General features: G+C 40.8%; 2 protein-coding genes across 3 annotated transcripts; one reads left to right on the top strand and one right to left on the bottom strand.

Moving 5' to 3' along the window:
* Window positions 1–5,432: 5,432 nt before the first annotated feature.
* LOC144632750 (alkyldihydroxyacetonephosphate synthase, peroxisomal-like) lies at window positions 5,433–13,891 on the bottom strand. Of its 2 annotated transcripts, none has more exons than XM_078491469.1 (3): window positions 13,763–13,891; window positions 8,513–9,287; window positions 5,433–7,057 (listed from the first exon to the last, which is right to left on the bottom strand). In XM_078491469.1, exons 2-3 carry the CDS (start codon window positions 9,251–9,253, stop codon window positions 5,951–5,953), a joined length of 1,848 nt encoding a protein of 615 aa, XP_078347595.1. In that variant the 5' UTR covers window positions 9,254–9,287; window positions 13,763–13,891; the 3' UTR covers window positions 5,433–5,950. The 2 variants fall into 2 exon arrangements, with proteins under 2 accessions (XP_078347595.1, XP_078347594.1); XM_078491468.1 differs by lacking the exon at window positions 13,763–13,891 and adding an exon at window positions 11,462–11,586.
* Window positions 11,469–20,157, top strand: LOC144632749 (kelch-like protein 12). The gene is made up of 5 exons (XM_078491467.1): window positions 11,469–12,190; window positions 13,748–13,981; window positions 15,796–16,035; window positions 17,174–17,461; window positions 17,956–20,157. The coding sequence occupies exons 1-5, from the start codon at window positions 11,533–11,535 to the stop codon at window positions 18,444–18,446; spliced, it is 1,911 nt and encodes a 636-aa protein (XP_078347593.1). The 5' UTR covers window positions 11,469–11,532; the 3' UTR covers window positions 18,447–20,157.
* The last annotated feature ends 93 nt before the right edge of the window (window positions 20,158–20,250 follow it).

The following is a 20,250-nucleotide window of genomic DNA, read 5'->3' as shown; positions in this document are numbered from 1 at the left end:
TGATTGAGGTCCAGTAGTTCACCCCACCCCCCTTCCCCCGCCCCCGGGTAACCTGCGGTCCATTTTTTTATTCGCGGCGGAGGGAAGGCGAAAAAAAGGAAAGCCTGATACAATTACTTGTCAAGTCGTCTGCCACCCCCTAATTAAAGTGTCTGTCAACGCCGGAATGTCGGCGATGCCATCAGATAAGTAAGCTGCTTGGCCGGCGTTCAACGGGGAAGGAGAAGGGGAGTTCGAGCGCGAGGTGCGAGGAGAGAGCGCGAAGCGCGATCGGGGAAAGGGGGAAGGGGAACGCCTGCCCTGACGTAGCCTGCGTGGCCGGCGTTCAAAGGGGAAAGAGAAGGGGGGAAAAGGGGAAGGAGAAGGGGAGTCGAGGAGCTCGAGGTGCGAGGAGAGAGCGCGAAGCGCGATCGGGGAAGGGGGCAGGGGAACGCCTGCGTGGCCGGCGTTCAACTGGGAAGGAGAAGGGGAGTTCGAGCGCGAAGCGCAAGTCCCCGATCGCGCTTCGCGCTCTCTCCTCGCACCTCGCGCTCGCTCGAACTCCCCTTCTCCTTCCCCTTTTACTCCCCCTTCTCCTTCCCCTTTGAACGCCGGCCACGCAGGCTATCAGATAAGTAACCTGCGATCAGTCTTTCTTTTTTTTTCTGACTACACCGTCGCGAGAAAAATAACGCCTGATCGCAGGTTAGCCCCCGGGTAAAAACGTGAATACGGCTGAGACTTCAGGCTATCTTCCCTCGTTTCTACAGTCCGCTCTTTGAGAGAGTAGGATTAATCTTTTTCCAATCCCCAACCAGATATTTGTCAGCATTGACCCTTGGACTTAAGGCAAATGAACGGTTTGGTTTCCGTGAAATTTATTTTCGAAACATTTTATAGTTCCATTTGATTCCCTGCCTGAAGTGTCTGGAAAACATCTCTCCAGGTCGTTACTCATTACTCCAGCCGTCACTCGTTACGTAAGTATTTTGCCCTTTAGTTTGCATTTCTTCGCCCAAGACGGGCTTTGGGCTCGTTTCGGCTCTCTACCGCTGCGTCGCTTGCGCAAAACGCAAAACTTGTGAGACTGCTTGCAAGCTACAACAGTACAGACAAAAATCTTGGGACGCTTTACTTTTGATCTTTTCGAAATGTTCGGAAAACTTTGAGGGATAAACCACAATTTAAAAAAGTTTCAGTTCCTGCTCTCTACCTAACTGGAATTTCTGAGTCAGTTTTTGGTGAAATGCATCACTGCCACCGGACAGCAGCTCACAACTTCTTACATCTTCATCAGGTCACGTGGTTGCAGAGAATGACAGGTGTCATCTATTCGACCAATAGGTAGACGCTAAGCACTGAAAGAACCAATGAGATGATGGATAATGTTCCCGGATCAGTACCAAGCGCTAATTTTTGCGCCTTCTTCACACGCCCAAACATAAACATATTTCAGATAATTTTGTTTATTTACAGTCGTATCCTAAGCTTTGACTACCTGTGTTCTATTTTGCAGAACCATTCCATCCGCCTTTAACCGATCCACGGGCGCGATCGGGCGTATTTCCAACTTTCCTAGATTTCACAAAAATTTAAATTCGCTGGAACTTATAAATAGTACCTTTTTTAAAAAATAGTTCACCTTTAGAAAAATCAAATTTTCGGTCCTGTCACGAGGTTCTCAATATTTCCAGAGAGACACTCTTAAATTTAAAAGTGTGTGTGTTTTGAAAGGTGTGCGCTTGTTAGAATTTAAAAGAGTGTGCGTGTTAGTTAGTACATAACTGAATAGGAGTCCGTGCGTTCAGATTTTAAAACGTGCAAGTCAATAACTAGACAGATGCGCGCATGTAAGTAAACAATAAATACATGTGCACGTGTTATTAAATAACTTAACAGATGTGCGCGTGTTAGGAAATAACTAAACAGCTGTGCGCGTGCTAGTAAATAACTGAATAGATGTGCGCGTGTTAGTTAATAACTAAATAGACGTGCGCATGCTAATAAATAACTAAATAGATGTACTCGTGTTAGTAAATAACTAAATAGATGTTCGCGCGTTAGTAAATAACTAAATAGGTGTGCGCGTGTTAGTAAATAACTAAATAGATGTGCGCATGTTAGTAAATAACTTAATAGATGTGCGCGTGTTAGTAAATATCTAAATAGATGTTCCCGCGTTAGTAAATAACTAAATAGATGTGCGCGTGTTAGTAAATAACTAAATAGACGTGCGCGTGTCTGTAAATAACTAAATAGATGTGCGGGTGTTAGTAAATAACTAAACAGATGTGCGCGTGTTAGTAAATAACTAAATAGATGTGCGCGTATTAGTAAATAACTAAATAGATGTGCGCGAGCTGGTAAATAACTAAATAGATGTGCGCGTGTTAGTAAATAACTAAATAGATGTGCGCGTGTTAGTAAATAACTAAATAGATGTGCGCGTGTTAGTAAATAAAAAAATAGATGTGCGCGTGTTAGTAAATGACTAAATAGATGTGCGCGTGTTAGTAAATATCTAAATAGATGTGTGCGTGCTGGTAAATAACTAAATAGATGTGCGCGTGTTAGTAAATAACTAAATAGATGTGCGCGTATTAGTAAATAACTAAATAGATGTGCGCGAGCTGGTAAATAACTAAATAGATGTGCGCGTGTTAGTAAATAACTAAATAGATGTGCGCGTGTTAGTAAATAACTAAATAGATGTGCGCGTGTTAGTAAATAAATAAATAGATGTGCGCGTGTTAGTAAATAACTAAATAGATGTGCGGGTGTAAGTAAATAATTAAATAGATATGAGCGTGTTAATAAATAACTAGATAGATGTGCGCGTGTTAGTAAATAACTAAATAGATGTGCGCGTGTTAGTAAATAATTAAATAGATATGCGCGTGTAAATAAATAACTAGATAGATGTGCGCGTGTTAGTAAATAAATGGATAAGTGTGCGCGTGTTGGTAAAATAGATGTGCGCGTGCTAGTAGTTAAATGGATAGGTGTATGCGTGTTAGTAAATTATTTGACAGATGTGCCTTCGTGTTGGCAAATAATTGGTGGTGTGCGCCATGTTAAAGTGCCTATGAAGTAAAAAATAATTGCTGTTTATTTTAAAGGCTTTTAAAAATAAAGAAGAATGGCGTTTTCCTTTTTGCACTATCTTTTTTCGTTTTAGAGATATTTACGTTTTTATATTATGCAAATGAGGAAAGTGATGACGTCATTAATTGTTCCACAAAAAGATGAAGCATTGAATCAAGAATATCTCTTGGAATATTTGAGCTGTGTTCTTCAAACTTGGCACGATTAATGTACACCCCAAACAACACAAAATGACACCTGTCGTGCCGTTGCCATGGCAACAGTTTTGTTGCAAATACCTATTTTAATTAATAATGATATCCCCAGTTTTTGCTTAATCAAGGATGATCCACTCCCAACAAGCTAATGAGGAGAGTTAGGGTAATAGTGCATTATGTGTGTTCCAAGCTGGACCCTCCGTCCCACTTTAAAGGGTTGCAAAGTGAGATATTTGGTTTATGACAGAAAGAGCCTGGAACCAAGAGTATTGCCATGGTTACATCATAGTATGAGCCAACTTGCACCTTTAAGGAAGGTCACTACTGATGCCAAGTTTGAGAAATAACACCTTTATATTTTCTGAGATATCCTTGATTTTGTGATCTATCTTTTTGTGGAACAATTTATGACGTCATCACTTACCTCATTTGCATAACACAAAAACGTGAATATCTCCTGAACGAAAGAAGATTTTTCAAAACGATAAACGCCATTCTTCTTTATTTGTAGATGACTGCATGGTGGCGATGGAGTGGCAACCTGAAGGGAAGAGAAAAGTGGGACGACCTAAAACCACTTGGAGAAGGACGGTGAAAAAAGAATGCAAACAAAAGGGGTGGTCCAGCTGGTCGGAAGTCAGGGGCGCAGCGCAAGACAGAGCTAGTTGGCGAGAGACAGTTACAGCCTTATGCGCCTTATGGCGCGAAGAGAACTAACTAACTAACTAACTTCTTTATTTGTAAAAGTCTTTCAAATAAGCATTAATTAATTTTTACTTCATAGGCACTTTAAAAAAGTGTGCGTTTTCTAACTGAATAAATTACGCGTGTGAATATAACTAGTGTTATTGTATTTTATCAATCCAGTATGCTCTTAGCCACACGTTTTGAAGATATTTTCGTACTGTTCTCATCTTTCGACTTGTTGCCGGCTTGCTGATCGTCTGAAATGACGCCATCCGGCGCAACGGCAAACTTCAAATTCCTCACCAAGAATTCTTCAAATGTCGACCGTGTGCGCGCTCGCCTTATGTGTGGTGTAATGAACTCCAACAGGGAGGTTACACACTGGTACTTGCGTCGTCATTTTCTATTTCTACCGTGCCACCTAGTTTAGGCAGATCCGTTTTACCTGCGGCATGCGAACGGAACTGTGCTTTCGTCCTGTAAGTATTTACACTTACAGAAATAACTTTCGTTAAACTTTTCGCCGACTTTCGCATTGGAAGGCTCTTGGGAAGTACGCGTATTATCTGTGTTGACTCTCAAAGAAAGCAAAACTGAATCTCTAGTTCTTCTCACAATTTAAACACTGAAAATAGATCGTTAAACCGTTAATGAACGTTTTGACGTTGGCTGAATGTCATTATCAACTGAGTAAATGCCACAGGTCGAATGGCTAAAAATGAACAGAGCTCGAACCGTGTAATACACATATATGTTACGCTAAACCAAAAGTGAGCGCGCGGTGAGAACGGCGAGAGAACTGGACGCCAGCGCAAATCGAAAGAAGCAAGGGGTGGGAGGCGGGGAGCCCCCTCCCCCCGCGCGCTCGCTCGCTTCGTTTGCGTTGAAAAATCGAGAGGCTGTGGACAGTCTAATGTTATAGGACCTGCCTCCTCCCCAGTCGCTCGCGATCGTTGGAAGAAATGTTAGATAATCATTGAGGAAAGCGAGGGCGAAGGGATATACACCGCTCGCGCTTCGCGCTCGCTTAAAATCCCTGCCTCTCTCCAAAACCCGCGCGGCCTTCTAAAAGCCTGTGGAGGAGGCAGTTATAGGACATCATTAAACTGCTGAACAAAATCACTGGATTTGATGAATCGCGGTCAAATCCCGATTTGGATTCGGGTGTGAATTAGGGAACCGTAGATTTTAAAAGGTCGGGCCTGGCATAATGATAGGTTTTTCAATAGGACAGTACACGATTATACAAAACCTCGCAATAAAACAATAGGAAACGCAAACAATTTTTGTGGGAGGGGGAGAGAATTCTTTTCGTAATGATTTTTGCGTCAAAGAATTTTGTAGCCTTGTTATTTTCTTAATTCTGGGAAGAGGCGTATTTTATTTTCGAAAAAGGGCATGTAAAATTTAACAATTCTCTTGAGTTAAGTTACGGTACGCTTGTATTACGGTATGAAGTATATCTTTCCCATTGAATTTTTTAATTGGTAGATTTTACAGTCAAATGAAGGATAATCTGTTCTAGAGGTTCACGACAAAAATAACTCCTTTTACCTCTCTTGCTTTTACTGAGTATTTTGAGCTCCTATGAAATTTACGGAATGCACAATTATTGTGGTTTCGGCAGATTCTTTAAAAAGAGCGATAATACTACAAATACAATGTTTCTCGGTTCCTTAAAGTATTGTCTCAAGTGATTATCGCGTTGCTAGAGGGATCCATTCTATAGAATAGCTAATATAAATTAAGTTCAACTTGTAATCAGATGTTTTCAGTTGTTAACCGTTTTGATGCCTTTGATGACTCATTCCGGTTTAATAAATTTATGGCCAGCACGAGTTCTCTGCTTTCCAATGCAAAGATTATTTTCTCTATCAATGTTTTTTTCTTGCCTTTTAGTTTCCATTCCTCTACTAGCAAATCAGCACAGTTCGTGACTATTCAGTAAAATACTACTCCGTTAGTTGTTTTTATCCGGAAAATCACAACAAGTTTCCATTTCCAAAAATATTCTGAGGATCCACCGCTTGCTTGACACCTCGTAACATATCAATGCCCACATCAGACACGGTTTGACGAAGCCACTTCTTCCTGAGTTTCCCCACGCCGTGATGATGTGACAAACTACCACCATTTGCGAGCACTTCATCGCGTGCAGCACTCTCCACCTGATCATACAACTCCAGCGGATTGGCGAGCCCGTGGTAATTGAAGCCAAAATAGAAATACACGCAAGCGCCAGCGTCGTAGGTCTGCGTCACGCGGCACGTGGCTAAGGGCGGGTACTTGATCCCAAGCTCCGCGCACTTTCGTTTCAGCCCTTCTTTCACGTTTCGACAGAGATCTGTAACCCGGTCCCAAGGAACGGACGTTTCAAACGACTCGGCAAGGAAGTGATGCTGAAAGCCGAGATCCCTGAGATAGGCGATCACAAAGGTAAGCATGTATCCTCTCTGGCCATTCTCTTCACCAGCTGGGATCCCGCGAAACTGGGAGGCGATTTCGTAAATTCTTCTTTGTTGGTCGGCCACTTGTTGCTTGTCCCCTTCAAACAGTAGCGTTGCCACGGACAGCTGGTGAGGGTCGAAACCTTTAAACTTCGTCAGGTAGACAGCTTTTAAACCATCAATGAACGACTTGAAATACGATCCGCCTTCAGGCTTCAAAGCTTGCCCAAATACAAACTGTTCATTGTCTATCAAGCGAATCGATGCTGGAGCACAACGTTGTTTGGCAATCTCTCTCACACAAGCTACTCCGATATCAAATGTGGGAAACACTATGGAACCATACACCTTACACTCGGGCAGCGGACGAATCCGCAGGCTCACTTCGGTGACCACGCCCAGCGTTCCCTCCGAGCCTAGAATGAAGTGGTGGATATCCGGGCCTGTAGACATCCGGGGAACTTGGCAGCTTTTCTCCACGGTCCCGCGTGGTGTCACCATTCGCACACGCACTAGAATGTCCTCGATGTTGCCATAGATGTTCTTCTTCATACCGGATGCACGTGTAGCCACCCAACCTCCCAGAGAGCTAAACTCCAGTGAGTCAGGTTCATGCCCAACACAGAGGCCTCTGGCATTTAACTGAAAAGACAAAATGTTTAAGAGTAAATAATGTTTGCACGCTTACATAGTGTTGGATTCCCCTCTCTGGGGGAGCAAAGTAAAGATTGGCCCTTTCTTGCAGGAAAAAGGGGAGGGGGTAGAGACAATGTAGGTCTTCTGTTGCTCTAATAAGGGGAGAACTAAAATGTTCAGGCCCTTCAGGTCTCTTTTTTTAGCAAAATGGGGCCCCAGGACCAACCTCCCCACCCTCCAACCACCACCACCTTGGGCCTCTTCACTAAAAATGCCACTGGCTCAAATATTATGTTCAGCAATTCATTTGAGTTTAATGAGTACAATAGGATGCAGTTTTCAGGGTATATAATTTCATTATGGCATACCCAAGAGCTCCAGGGGGTCTCGTCTAGGACGGGGGGGAGGTCCCCGGTGGGGTGGGACAAAGGGGATTTTTGGGTATCACGTGCCGCCGCCGCTAGGGGAGCAGGATGGGGCGGTCGGATGTAGTCGAAGACTTAGGGTTTGGGTCCAGTGCCCCCGTCTCCCCGTCACTTTGTCCCGAGTCCCCCCTGGGCCAAGAGCTCTACTTTAGCTCTACTCAAACTGCCATTTTGTGGAGCTGAAATTTGAAATGTGTGATTCCAGAGAATGAACATACTGAACATACTCCCCCCCCCCCCCACAACCCACAGAAGGAATTGGAAATTCCTGGGGTCTCAAAGGCCAAAAACTTTAAGAAAATGAATGATGCTTAATTGGAATTTCCAGAGGGGTGGGGGAAGGGTTATGAAAAATCCCTTCCGTGGGGGAGGTATGGAACTTCACAATGTTGTTCTTCATATTTTTTAATATAGTAAAAAGCAAGACTTTTTAAACCAACCATTTCAGACTCATACTAATCAAAATACACGTCCTGCACTAGGTCCTATGATTTAGTTCATTATATAATTGCATCTCTCTTCTCCCCCTCTCCCCCCCCCCCCCCCTTTTTCCCCCCCCCCCCCCCCCCTCTTTTTTTCTCTCATCTTATATTTTTTCTTTTTTTTTTCTTCCCCTTTTTTTTTTTTTTTTTTTTTTTTTTTTTTTTTTTTAGTAGTGTAGAGATTTATAATACATATTTTTTTTTTTTTTTATTTATTTATTACCTTTTAAATTTTTTTTTTTTTTTTTTGAAAAAAAAAAAATCATTACAAAATATTTTGCATAGTCAGATTGCCATATAAAAAGTTTATTACTATCACTATCATCCACATCATACATAATACTACCTGATTTTGCACAATAAGAACCTGTTTCAATTTTTAAGCTCAACAGATTCTTACATACCATTATGGTGGTTTAAATGCCCAACATCTTTAGCCTTCTTACTCCATTAAGTTCTTGTACATGGGTTTTACTGTATGAGCGGGGGGCCCCCCCACCCACCAACAATATTTGTGAGTAAAGGGGCAGTAAAAACCACAACTTCTTACTCACCTGTTTTTCCAGTTCTTGCCCAATAATTCCTGCCTCAATATGAGCCACCAAGTTTTCTTCATCGACCCACAAAATCTTTTTCATCTCTGTCATGTCTAGGGACACTATCATCCTCTTCTCTGTAACTGGGCATTCAAGGGCATTGGACACACTGGTACCACCTCCAAAGGGAATAACGCAGACATTATGCTCTACTGCCAGACGAACAATCTCCTCCACATCCTTATGACAACTTGGCCATATGACAATATCAGGAATCCTGTGAAGCATTCCATGACGGAGCTCAAATATCTCATGACAAGTGTGCCCGTGGCCATGGAACAGCCTCACTTGAGGATCCAGGGTAAACTGCACTCCAGTTTCTTTGATACAGCTTAGGAATGGCTGGTTTATCTGCGCACTTGGTAAAGTGCTAGGATCAGGAATAGGCTTGGATGGAGAGGTAATGCTTGTATCTGCATGACACTCTTTTGTAAACCACTGCACTAATTTAGGGAAAGTGTGTCCTCCAAGTATATAGCGAGAACCTGTGAACTGAGCCTGCCCATCCTTAATCAGAAACTGTGAATCACTGTAACCCCAGCCATTCCATTTGAGAATGTCTTGCCTGCCAGGATTCTTGTTTGGAGACTCTGGTTTTGCTTCTGCTGATGTGCCAGCGCAGTTGTGTGTGGATGCGGCAGTTTGTTTAGGCTGATCTAAGTGGCCTGCTATTATCTTGAGTCGCCTATTGCTGCTCATTTTGGTATCTTGTACTGGGCTATGGCTGATATTTCTGTTAACAAGAAAGAATATTGAAATTTAACCCTAGCTGAATGCCTTAAAAATAAACAAATAAAAATCTGTATGGGGTTTAGTGAACAATAATGGTGAATATTTACCTTGGCTTTATTAAATTTGATCAAATTTGGTCAGCGGGGTAAAATGGTTTTGTGATTTACATTTTGTTACTTTACCCTTTGTTGTAGCTTTGAAATAAATGGGTTAAAATGTTAAAAAGAGAAAGATCAAAAATGTTGTTTCTCTCTGTATATAGTTGGTATACCCCTAAACTATATTTTATTGTCAAGATCTCGGTGAAGTACTGGTAGTTAATTTTAGCTATGTTGTATAACACTTAGTCTTATGCACCAGGCAAAAAAGTTCCAAAAGTTATAGGGGTGGTTAATCATGTCACAAATTTACAATTTTATACTTTTAAAATGCAGAACTTTCCAAGACAAGTTTGGGGCCAAGAATTCAACTTATTTGGACAAATATTGACCGTTATGACATTATGTGCCATTTGGCACTCATAAGGGTTAAAGAGGTTGTTAAATGGTTAGGAATGACCTCCCTTAACAGGAGAGGGATTAACTCTGCTGATTAAAAATTGATCTATAACATGGCTCGTTCATGAAATTTTTATCACCTTTAAACAAGAGATTTTCAGACATGACTTTAACCATGTCTGGTCATGTCTCCTTTAAACCAAAATACTAAGAACATTTCACTAAGATAATATTGAGTTGCACCTAAGGAAAGGTATGTTTTTTATTAGGGGTATTTTAGAATTTTTTTGTGAAAAAATTTGTGGCCCTCCCACTTCCTAGAATGATTTGTTGCATGACCCTCTACAAACACGCACACAAAAACATGTGACCCTCCCCCCACCTTCTCAGTGGTTCCTTGGGAACAAAAATAAACGGGAGTGTTGCTGACCTTAACGCTTTCTGGTAGCTTCATCTGTGCACAAAGCAACTATTGCAGGGTTTTTAATAAGAGTCAGAGTAGGCAGCAAACGTTTTGGAGCTCCAAAGGCTCGACCTTCTAGGGGAGTTCGGGGGCATGCTCCCCTGGGAAAATTTTAAAATTTGGGCCTCTAAGAGTGCATTTCCTGCATTCTGGAGGAAGAATTAGGTTATTTCAACAGAACTGTACATTGTCATTTTATACAGCTAGAATACGTAAGTGCTCTTAAACATTTTTCATATATTTGATTCTAGCCGATAGTGGTAAATCACTAACAACCCTTTTACCAGCGATGGCTAGTTTTCTGGCCAAGCAGAAAAGATCCCATTCCATCACCAATGGCCGGAAAACTGGCCAAACAAAACAAACTATCTTTCTTTTGGAAAAACTAGGCACTACTTGGAAAAGCACATGCTTTGAAAAACTGAAGAGTAATAAAAGCGTTGTGAAACGAGGAAGACATTTTAGGATCTTTTTTCAAACCATGCGTTGTCCATGTTATGTTTGTTGCCACTATTTGTGTGTTTTTTTCTTGTTAATTATTTTCCATGCCGAAACAAAGTGTAACCCTCCCCCTCCTGTGAAAAAAAACAGGTTTGCCCCTCCCCAAATTGGTAAAAATTTTACTGATGACCCTCCCCTCTGAGGTCCCGGCCCACCCCCCCCCCCCCCAATAAAAAACGTACCTTCCCTTACCTGACCTGACACAATGATTTTTAGCATAAATTAACTGGTTCACATGTGGGTGCAAAATACACTGAAATAAATTATTATATATTGCGAACAGGATTTACAGAACACTATACAAAATTTAAATATCCGGATTAATTCCTTCTAGATTCGAGAAAAGCAGAGTGTGACACGTATATTTCCCCTCAAAATTGAATTAATTTTGTTTAACAAATGTCGTGGTGTGACATAACAAGTGATTCATCGTTCGGTACTCTACTTTCTACGTTTGACGAGTATACCAACGTCCACAGAATCAAAAAATATCTTTGAAACATTTTAGAGACTTTAGAGCATGCCACAAAGAATTTAGATTGCGCAAAGTCTGCGAATATTCCAAAATCAATAAGCTACAGTCTCTTGTACAACAAGTTGTACTTTATCCCACGCTGTCACGCAGGCCAAACACCTGCAAATTATGCTCAATTCCTTTTCAGTTTATGCACAAAACAAGGACTAAAACAACTAACATCAACTAGAAAATCTCACCTTGCTGGAAAGCGTTGAATTTCCAAAATTCGAGACAGCGAAAATGCAAATCTAGCGACTGACCCTGAACAATGCGATCAGGCCACCGGACTGAAGAAATTGCGAAACAAAACCGCGGTCAGCTGGGGCGAGATAAAGCCCACGTGCCAAAACCAAGCGGGATAAATATGGAGGCAGGTAGTTCGTCTAAAAGAAAACAAAGCAAATTATTCTCTAATGGCACTTTACAGAATTCCCAAAAGATCGCTAAGACACATGTACACGCCCTACAGTGTCTTAACAGAATGGAAGAGTTTAGAGCGAGCGAAATCCTTTGTGATGTTGTTCTTGAAAGTAGCGACGGAGCGCTCTTCAAAGTACACAAACTTGTTTTGGCTTCCTGTAGTTCGTACTTTCAAGCTATGTTCACCAATGAAATGAGAGAATCGAGAGAGGACAAGATCAAGATGGCCTTGGAGTCGCCTGTCTTGAAAGTTCTAATCGAATTTGCTTACACGTGTAAAATGGAACTGAAATCTCTTGCAGATGTCAAAGCTGTTCTCGTCGCCGCGAACATGTTGTTGTTTTCTGGAGCGGAAACTATTTGTGCCGATTTTATTAGCAAGAAAATTAACACCAGGAACTGTGTTGATATCATAACATTTGCTGAGGTAGTATCAAGCGAGCAGTTATCAAGAACAGCGTTTGAATTCATGGAAAAGAACTTTGTGGAAATATGCTCTCATAAAGGTACTGTCAAAAGTAGGGGGGAGCCTGTGGGGGGGATCGGGGGTGGGTGGCAGGGTTGGAAACTAAAATTTCGGAGCACTCGCCATGTGGGCGAGTGACCTTCAAATTGCGCTCGCCCAGATCAATTTTCTCTCGCCCAGTCTCCTCCATTAAAGAAAGGAAAATTTAGCCACCCTCCCCTAACAATTTTAATCACGTTCAATACTCATTGTGCCACAGTGGCGGTCAATCATGATACAGACTGCAATCTATTTCTTGAATGAAAAATCGCCAATAAAGACCTTACTTTGAAATTTAACCATGAGCATGCTTACTTCAAAAGTTGAAACGCACTTTTCAATTTTAAAAGTCTTCCAAAATTCCTGTATGTTGCAAGCAAAGTGTCGAAATTGTACAGAAAAAGAGGCAGGAAAAGCAATCTTGCTGCGTTTCATGGATCAGTGGACGCTTATTTTGAAAATTATAATCTGGATATGAAAATCGTACTCGCCAAACCGGGCGAGTGATCCGTGATTTGTACTCGCCCGACAGTTTTCACACTCGCCTGGGCGAGTGGGCGAGCGCTAATTTCCAACCCTGGGGTGGGGTGGATACATACCCCCACCCACCCACCCCCCCAGAGAGGGACCTGTGGGCACCTCCTAACGAGAAAAATACAAAAAAACTTCAACAAAATACAATAAAACTCCAGTGGGGGAGGGAAGGGGGTGTAAGGGTTGCAACCTTCTCCACCCTCTGCACCTGCATCAATGTCCTCATTTTCGTTTGCAGCTAGCTTCTTTCTTTTATTCCCCTGATTTAGCACTTTTCCCTTTTTGAACTTAATCAGAAAAATCCAAATCAGCAAATTAAATGAAATATTAAGTTTCATCAGCACCATTCTTGTCCCCAGAGCCACTTGTCCCTCTTAGCCGGCTGAGCCTGGGGCACGAGGAACAAGTGGCTTTGGGGACACATGGTTTGATTGGCTAGATTTTTAACAAAGAGAATTTAAATCTAGCCAATCAAATCAACTGTAGTAAAGAGATGTTAAAACGGTTGATTTGATTTGCTAAATTTAAATTTCCAGTGGGGTAAGCATAGAAAAACAACTTGGGGATTTGTAAACTTAACCCAAAAAGACCCTCTAAGAGCAAACTTTGTACCATTTTTATACCAAATTTATACCATAAAAATGCCAAAATTATACCTTTCTTGCACAGAAAAACGACTTGCACTTCCCTTATCATTTATGTCTTTGAGTTATTCACCAACCTGCTGGGCAATGTACCCTCACCAGAGAGGGGAGAGGTATGAATTGCATGACCTCTGCTTCAGCAATATGATGTGCTGACATAAAGTTTGATTTTAAAGAATTCTTGGAAATATACCAAGTGTCTGACTGTTTTTTATCATTAAAAGACCTTTTGTAAACAATCCTTTTCTTAAGTCTGATTCCATTGAAGAAACCAAAGAAATTACCGTTGATAAATAATTTAACAGCAATTAGTATTTGAGGTTTTCTTTAGGAATAGTAGTTTATACAGAGATTGACAGTCATTTCTTATTATTTTCCAGGGTTTCTATCCTTACCTGCAAGTCTCATGAAGAAACTTGTCTCTTCTGAAAACCTTAACATTCGCTGCAGTGAAGAAGGTGTATTAAAATTTGTTTTGGCATGGCTTAATCATGATCAGTCCAATCGACTTGAACACTGCCTGGATGTGATGAAAAATGTACGACTTCCTCTTATTCCAAGAAATCTTTTAATCAAATTCCTGGGGTCAGAATTTGAAGAACTCAAGAAAACTGGTAAGTGGCATATTTTCCTAGAAAGTCAGGAAGAAGTAAATTGTTTATTGTGTGGTTACAGAAGATATCCATACCCACCCCACAGAGGATCATTGCAAATTCTTGGCGGGGGGGGGGGGGGGGTCTCAATGGTCAGAATTAAGAAACTGTAAAAGGCTAAACAAGTATTTCAGAGGATTGAGGAGAATTTCAAGGAAAGTTCAAGCCAAAAACCTTACATATATGTAGGAGAGTATCAATTGATATTTTCAGGAACAACACATCATGTTGATTGAATTGTCAAAGCATTTTTCTCTGCAGTCTTTCCCCAGTTAATGATTTTTTGTTATTGTAAGTAATGTGTAGTGTATGTAAGTAGTCTCTTTAATTAATTAATTAATTAATACAATGTAACTTAACTTGAAGTAATGTAAGTAATTGTATTGTAAGTAATTATCCAGTAAGTGATGTAGGTAATTGTCCCGTAAGCAATGTAAGTAAGTGAACTGTAAGTTGTTTTTTTTTTTGTTTTTTGCAATTAAATAAAAAAAAAATAAAAAAATAAAAAATAAATAAAAAAAAATGATTTTTTGTTTACAAGAGTTGCTTTGAGTGAGGCTTATCTTGATCATAAAACAGAACACCCTTAAATGGTTCAATTTCTTTATTGGTCTGCAAAATAGATCAGTGATTTTTATTGGTATGGTGCACATCAGACAATTTGTTTCAAAGCAGAACTTTGTTAATTTTTGCCCCAAGGTCCTGGATTGCAAAATAAAATGCCTCAATACTCATTTACTGCTCATTGAAGAACAATAGAATTATGTATATGTTATTTTGTATAAAATTTAAAAAATAAACATGTATGTATATTTAACCATTGATTTTTTTTCCCTTGTAACAGACTGTGCAAAACTTTCCTTGTGTGCAGCTTCTTGCAGTGTTGATGTGCTACCAAATCTTAATTTCATGCAACAGTCATAAAAATATTTTGTGTAATAATTTGCCACAAAACTTGCATGTCATACTTACAGTCACATACTCGAACTGCACCTGACTGCAATTACATGTATGAAAAAACATAGAAAACAGTTTTCAGTTTCTCCAAGGGTCTGTCCATTTTATGAGTTCGAGTTCGAGTTAGAATTTTGAGTTGAGTTCGAGTTCAAGTTAGAATTTCGAGTTCGAGTTAAAATATCGAGTTTGAGTTGCTTGCGGTTAGCTCCACTCTGGTTTGCTTGCGGTTAGTTCCACTCCTATTTGCTTGTGGTAAGTTCCACTCCTATTTGCTTGCGGTTAGCTTTCATTTGGTGATAAGGGAGACACTCTGCGTGACCAACTGGGAAAATGTTACCCCATAACTCGAACTCGAAATTTCTAACTCGAACTCAAAAATTCGATACACTCTTTCTCCAATTGATTTAAAGGTGGAGTTCACCATAGTGAAAACATGATCAAACAGTCCCATCTGCATCATTGATCGCTGTGATTTATAAGAATGAATTTGTTTTCACATGATGTGGTTTACAACTTCCTTTGACTTACAAAAATCTCTGTTGCTTACAACAAAATTTTCCTATAAAAACATTTCTTTCTCACTGGTTTAATGTGTTGTCCCAGAAAATGTTCATATCCTTCTTATGAAAGGTTTTTTGCTTGAAACTCACCCACCCCACTGGAAATTACATTTAGGCTTCATAGGTTTGTTTGACCCCCCCCCCCCCCCCCAACCTCTTACTGGATTTTCAGTAACCTGGAACTGCATGATTACACCCTGTGGATGTTTTGTCAATAATCTTTAATTATTTGAAACCTTTGCATTATACTCTGTGCAGGTTGCGATGCTCTTGTAGATGAGATAAACTCTTATCAGCTCCATCCCGAGAAAAGAGCTATCATTCATACACCTCGAACACAGCCCAGACATAGAACTCCTAAAAAACTGTGTGTAGTTGGTGGCCTGTCAGGATTTGACAGTCCTGACAGATATTTAAACAGAACAGATTACTTCAAATTGGAGAATGAAGAGAAATGGCAAGAAATGGCGCCATTGTGTACTGCACGAGAATCGGCAGGTATGGGTAGCAAGACAATGTTCTTAAAGGAACTCAGTCACGGACAACTCATTTTGAAAAAACTGGCAAGTTTTTTCAAGTGTGTCAGTCGTAATCCATCTTAATCTTCGTCAGACGAAACCATCCATGGTTATTTTTGGGTTTTGATTACTCCTTTGTTGTTTTCCTACATTACACAACTATTATTTTGAGGTTTCCTTCAATTTGGAAGTAAACAGGAAAATGACTTAAAAAATCTTGACAATGCTGACCATGTCCCTTCAATAATTGATGATTTTTTGTTATCTCAATACCTGTTATCCTGATGATATATTGTCGTTGTGAGGAGAAGTTAGACATGCATCACTTCTGGGACTTTAAGAGGCTTGATGATAAAATTATTTTAATAATACATTTACAATTCTCCTGATTTTGTATTCATTTCTTTAATTCCCAAGGTAGGGGCAAAATTGCAATTCCATCACTGTACTTATCATGTTTTTGTCTCCTCCCCCGCCCCTGCCCCTGCCCCCTCTGAAAAAAATTAATGCATTGCTTATTAAAGCAAAGTGTCATTTGTTTTCATTCATTCCTTCAAAGCAATAAATACATTCAAATTATCATAATTATATTGGAAAAAAAAATTGGTGCAGTGGTCAGACCACTCACCTCCCCCTAATGTGGCCCAGTTTGGTTCCAGCCCCGTACCATATGTGGGTTGAGTTTTTTGTGGGTTCTTGCCTTGCTGCGAGGGTTTTTTTCAGGTTCTCCGGTTTTCCTCCCTCCTGAAAAACCAACATTTCCAAATACCAATTTGACCTGGATAGAGGACCCGTGTGAAAACCAGCTAGACAGCAGGGTCGTAACCAGGTATGTGGGATCAGGGATCACAGCCTTGGGATCGGGATCATGGACCCGGGATCCCGGGTCACAAGTCATGGGATCCGGATCGGCCAATCAGATGGGATCAGAATGGAATCAGGGATCAAATGTTGCCACATTTTGGGGATCAGGAATCAAAATTTAGAGCTAAAATTTGGGATCAGCGATGAAAAAATATACCTGGTTACGACCCTGAGACAGGGAGCTGATGTAGCTTCCTCTCTAAATATTGTAATTTATTTGTTATTTATTTACATCGATTCTTCTTTCCTTACAGCTGTTGTCAAGCTCAATGGTCTCATCTTTGTCATGGGTGGAGTCAGTTTCAGTGCAAACCTCAGCTCCGTGGAATGTTTCAACCCTCAACTGGACTCCTGGACTGAAATGCCGCCGCTTAAATACTGTAAGGGACAAGTGGCAGGCACTGTTCTCAATGGGTGTATCTATGTGATTGGAGGGAGTGATGATCATCTGAGAGAAGGACTGAAGACTGTGGAGAAATACAACCCACTCACCAATGAGTGGGAGGTGGTCACACCCATGCGTATGGGTAGAGGGGCACTTGGTATGTATTGGCTGGGTAGTTCATCTCAGTTACAGTGCGCAATGAAAAACGGATTTTCCAGCTTGCCCTTAGCTGGAATCATTGTGTGCTAGCTCAAAGACCTTTTTTTGTGAATATATAAAAATATTACTTGCTCATCAGGCAAGTGATGGATAAAACCCACTAGCCCGACAGGAAAATCCACTAGCTCCAAGCAAACCTATTTATTCCAAGTGTCATCCTGCAATTATACCTCTTACATAATACGATCAGCAGTTGTCCTGGTTAGCCGAGATCTTTTAGTGTTCATGTTGCATGACACAATCTGATAATGTTTGGAAGCTTACGTTTAATGAAACTTAGGCTCCCAGTTCAAATGTTTAATTTTTTTAACTTGCTTTAACTAAGGTACCTCCCTCCCCTCAGCCTTTCCCGCAAGAGGAACCCTCTGCATAACTTTGAAGCTGATGTTTAGAGGAGTTTGTGAAAAATCGAAACTATTTTCATTTTTTTAGGTGTGGCAACACTTGAAGGGAAGATCTACGCATGTGGAGGAGCAAACTTCAACTTTGCGTTCTCCTCAGTTGAAGTCTACGATCAGCAAAAAAATCGCTGGCAGTCCGCCTCGCCCATGAAGAGAGCGCGCGCTTTCCACGATGTAGTTGTCGCGCACGGCTTTCTATACGCGCTTGGCGGCGCTGAAATGCACAATGGCCAGCTAGCGAACATTCAAGCTTCGGCGGAGAGATTCTGCCCGCGTGCGAATCAGTGGACGGTTATTAAATCCCTGTACATGCCTTGCTGGGGAGTCCGAGCGGTGGTTAATGAGAAATCATGGGACCAAGAGGTGGATATTTACATTGTTGGATCGTTCAATGCGGACTCGGGATATGGCGCTGTAGCCAAACTTAGTATTGGCGATGATGACTCTCATATGCTGACACGCATGCCATATTTTGACGACCCGTCACCTAGGATACAGGCTGGGGTTGTAATTTTGCCGTGAATAAACTTATCTATGTGGTAGAAGACGCCTAAACGGTAGGCGTGGTTTACGATTTTGGAGCGCGACACCTTGACTCGTGCTCCAGGCTAAGAAAGCGCTACAAATTCCAATAAACCACAGATCCCGGAAAACTGTCGTTCCTCGTAGTGTAAAATACGAACATTTTCATTTATTCTTCCGTCTGGTCGTGTTCGCTTTTTTTTATATTTGGCTTGCTAGTATCAGTCTTGGCGGCCGCATAGCAACTCTCACTTTTGGGTAAATCATTTTACGCTTTTTTGCATCTGAAATCTACACTAGCTGGACGATCCTTGATAAAAGGGTTGCCTTTTCTTGTCTAATATCGATATTGCTTTTCAATCCATTTCCTGTCGAAAAACTTATCTTACGCTTTTTAGCATCTGAAATCTTGCTGGACGACCTTTGAAAGAAGGGTTGTCTTTTCTTGTCTAGTATCAATTGGTCAAACCTTTTTCTTTTTAATCCATTTCCCGTCTAAAAACTTCACACAAAAGTGCCCGTCACCCTCCTCCCAGGAAAACCATAAAGTGGTATTCTTCTGCGAAATCTATCTTGTGCAATCGAGCTCAAAATATTTCGTGGAAGCTGGAACAACAAGTGATTGACTCGCACGTTTTATTACAAATTACTCCATTTGAAATGACTCGGGGTCGACCTTTTTATTACCAAGAAATTAAGTTAAGGAACGTGTAGGGTCGGAGGTTTCCCGTCAGAGAATGATGAACGTTTTAAGATCTACTTAAAATGTAGCTACGCTGTCATGTCGACGGAAGACGAGAATTACGAAATTAATCAACAAAGGGAGTGTAAGGACTAAGCAACGGCAGTGCCGAATTCCATTTTGATATTATTTAGGTAAAAGGTACCAAGTTTTATAGTGATAGCTTCCTTTTGGGTCGCGGAGTAGAACTTGCTCTCAAACCGTTGCAATTTCATTAAATAGATACCTCTCTCCAGAAGAGGAAGTTTGCGGATTTTTGCGTTGTTCCCTTTTGCGTGCTTTGAATTAATACATAAATCGTTTAGCTTGTTAAACTGGAAATGCTGTTTATAGTGTAAATATTTACTAGTTTTGTTGTATGGTTAGCGTTCTTGGAAAGGAAACTGAGAAATTTATCAAATATTTGTCCAGTCTGTTGTGTCATTTGTATCTGGTGTTGAAATGCATTGCCATATTTTTATAATAAACTCAATTAAACTATTTGCGCGTGACCGCAAAGTGTTTCGCTTGGGAGTCGCGCGGAAAACGAGAATTCTTTCAATCACGAGTTGCAATGGCCATCTTCTCACGGTTGGGAGGGGGGAGTGATAGATCTCACATTGGCCATATTGTTTTCTATTTCCTTTCAATAATCATTCATATAAATAGTTTTCCGTGTTTCTTTGGAGTTATAGTAACACGACTTTTAACCAATCACTGTGCGTGCGTGTTTCTATGGGTCGCTTTTTCTTAGAATTTGTTGTAGCCGTCGTTTTACAATAGACATTCTGATATTATTTCATTGACAAAAAAAACTGAAAGGGTATGTCATTTAATTTTCCACTATATTCTTTCAAATACAAAAAACCCTTGTTGCTTCTGTTACTGTTCGTTCCTTTTCTCCTTGCACGTTTTTCTGCCTACAACTTTGATCCGCTTTAAAATTCCGTGTTGTCCTCGCTTTGCTCTTCAATGCCGTGTTTATATGGGGTAACCCTCAAGTGACGGATCCATTTTTAGCCTTAAAATTGCTAGTGACAAATTATTACGGGTTACCGGTGTCGCTATTGGTGGGCTAATCTT

Source organism: Oculina patagonica, chromosome 12, assembly GCF_052425735.1.
Source record: "Oculina patagonica isolate OP01 chromosome 12, crgOcupat, whole genome shotgun sequence".
Lineage (NCBI taxonomy): Eukaryota > Metazoa > Cnidaria > Anthozoa > Scleractinia > Oculinidae > Oculina > Oculina patagonica.
This window is presented reverse-complemented; position numbering and strand designations above follow the sequence as displayed.

Bases quoted from the DNA above. Each gene is read 5' to 3' on its own strand.
- LOC144632750 (XM_078491469.1), bottom strand. From the start codon at position 9,253: ATGAGCAGCAATAGGCGACTCAAGATAATAGCAGGCCACTTAGATCAG. The intron at 7,058-8,512 runs GTGAGTAAGAAG...TTGTCTTTTCAG, and splicing joins GGCAAGAACTGGAAAAACAG to TTAAATGCCAGAGGCCTCTG.
- LOC144632749 (XM_078491467.1), top strand. From the start codon at position 11,533: ATGCGATCAGGCCACCGGACTGAAGAAATTGCGAAACAAAACCGCGGT. The intron at 13,982-15,795 runs GTAAGTGGCATA...TACTCTGTGCAG, and splicing joins TGAAGAACTCAAGAAAACTG to GTTGCGATGCTCTTGTAGAT. The intron at 17,462-17,955 runs GTATGTATTGGC...TCATTTTTTTAG, and splicing joins TATGGGTAGAGGGGCACTTG to GTGTGGCAACACTTGAAGGG.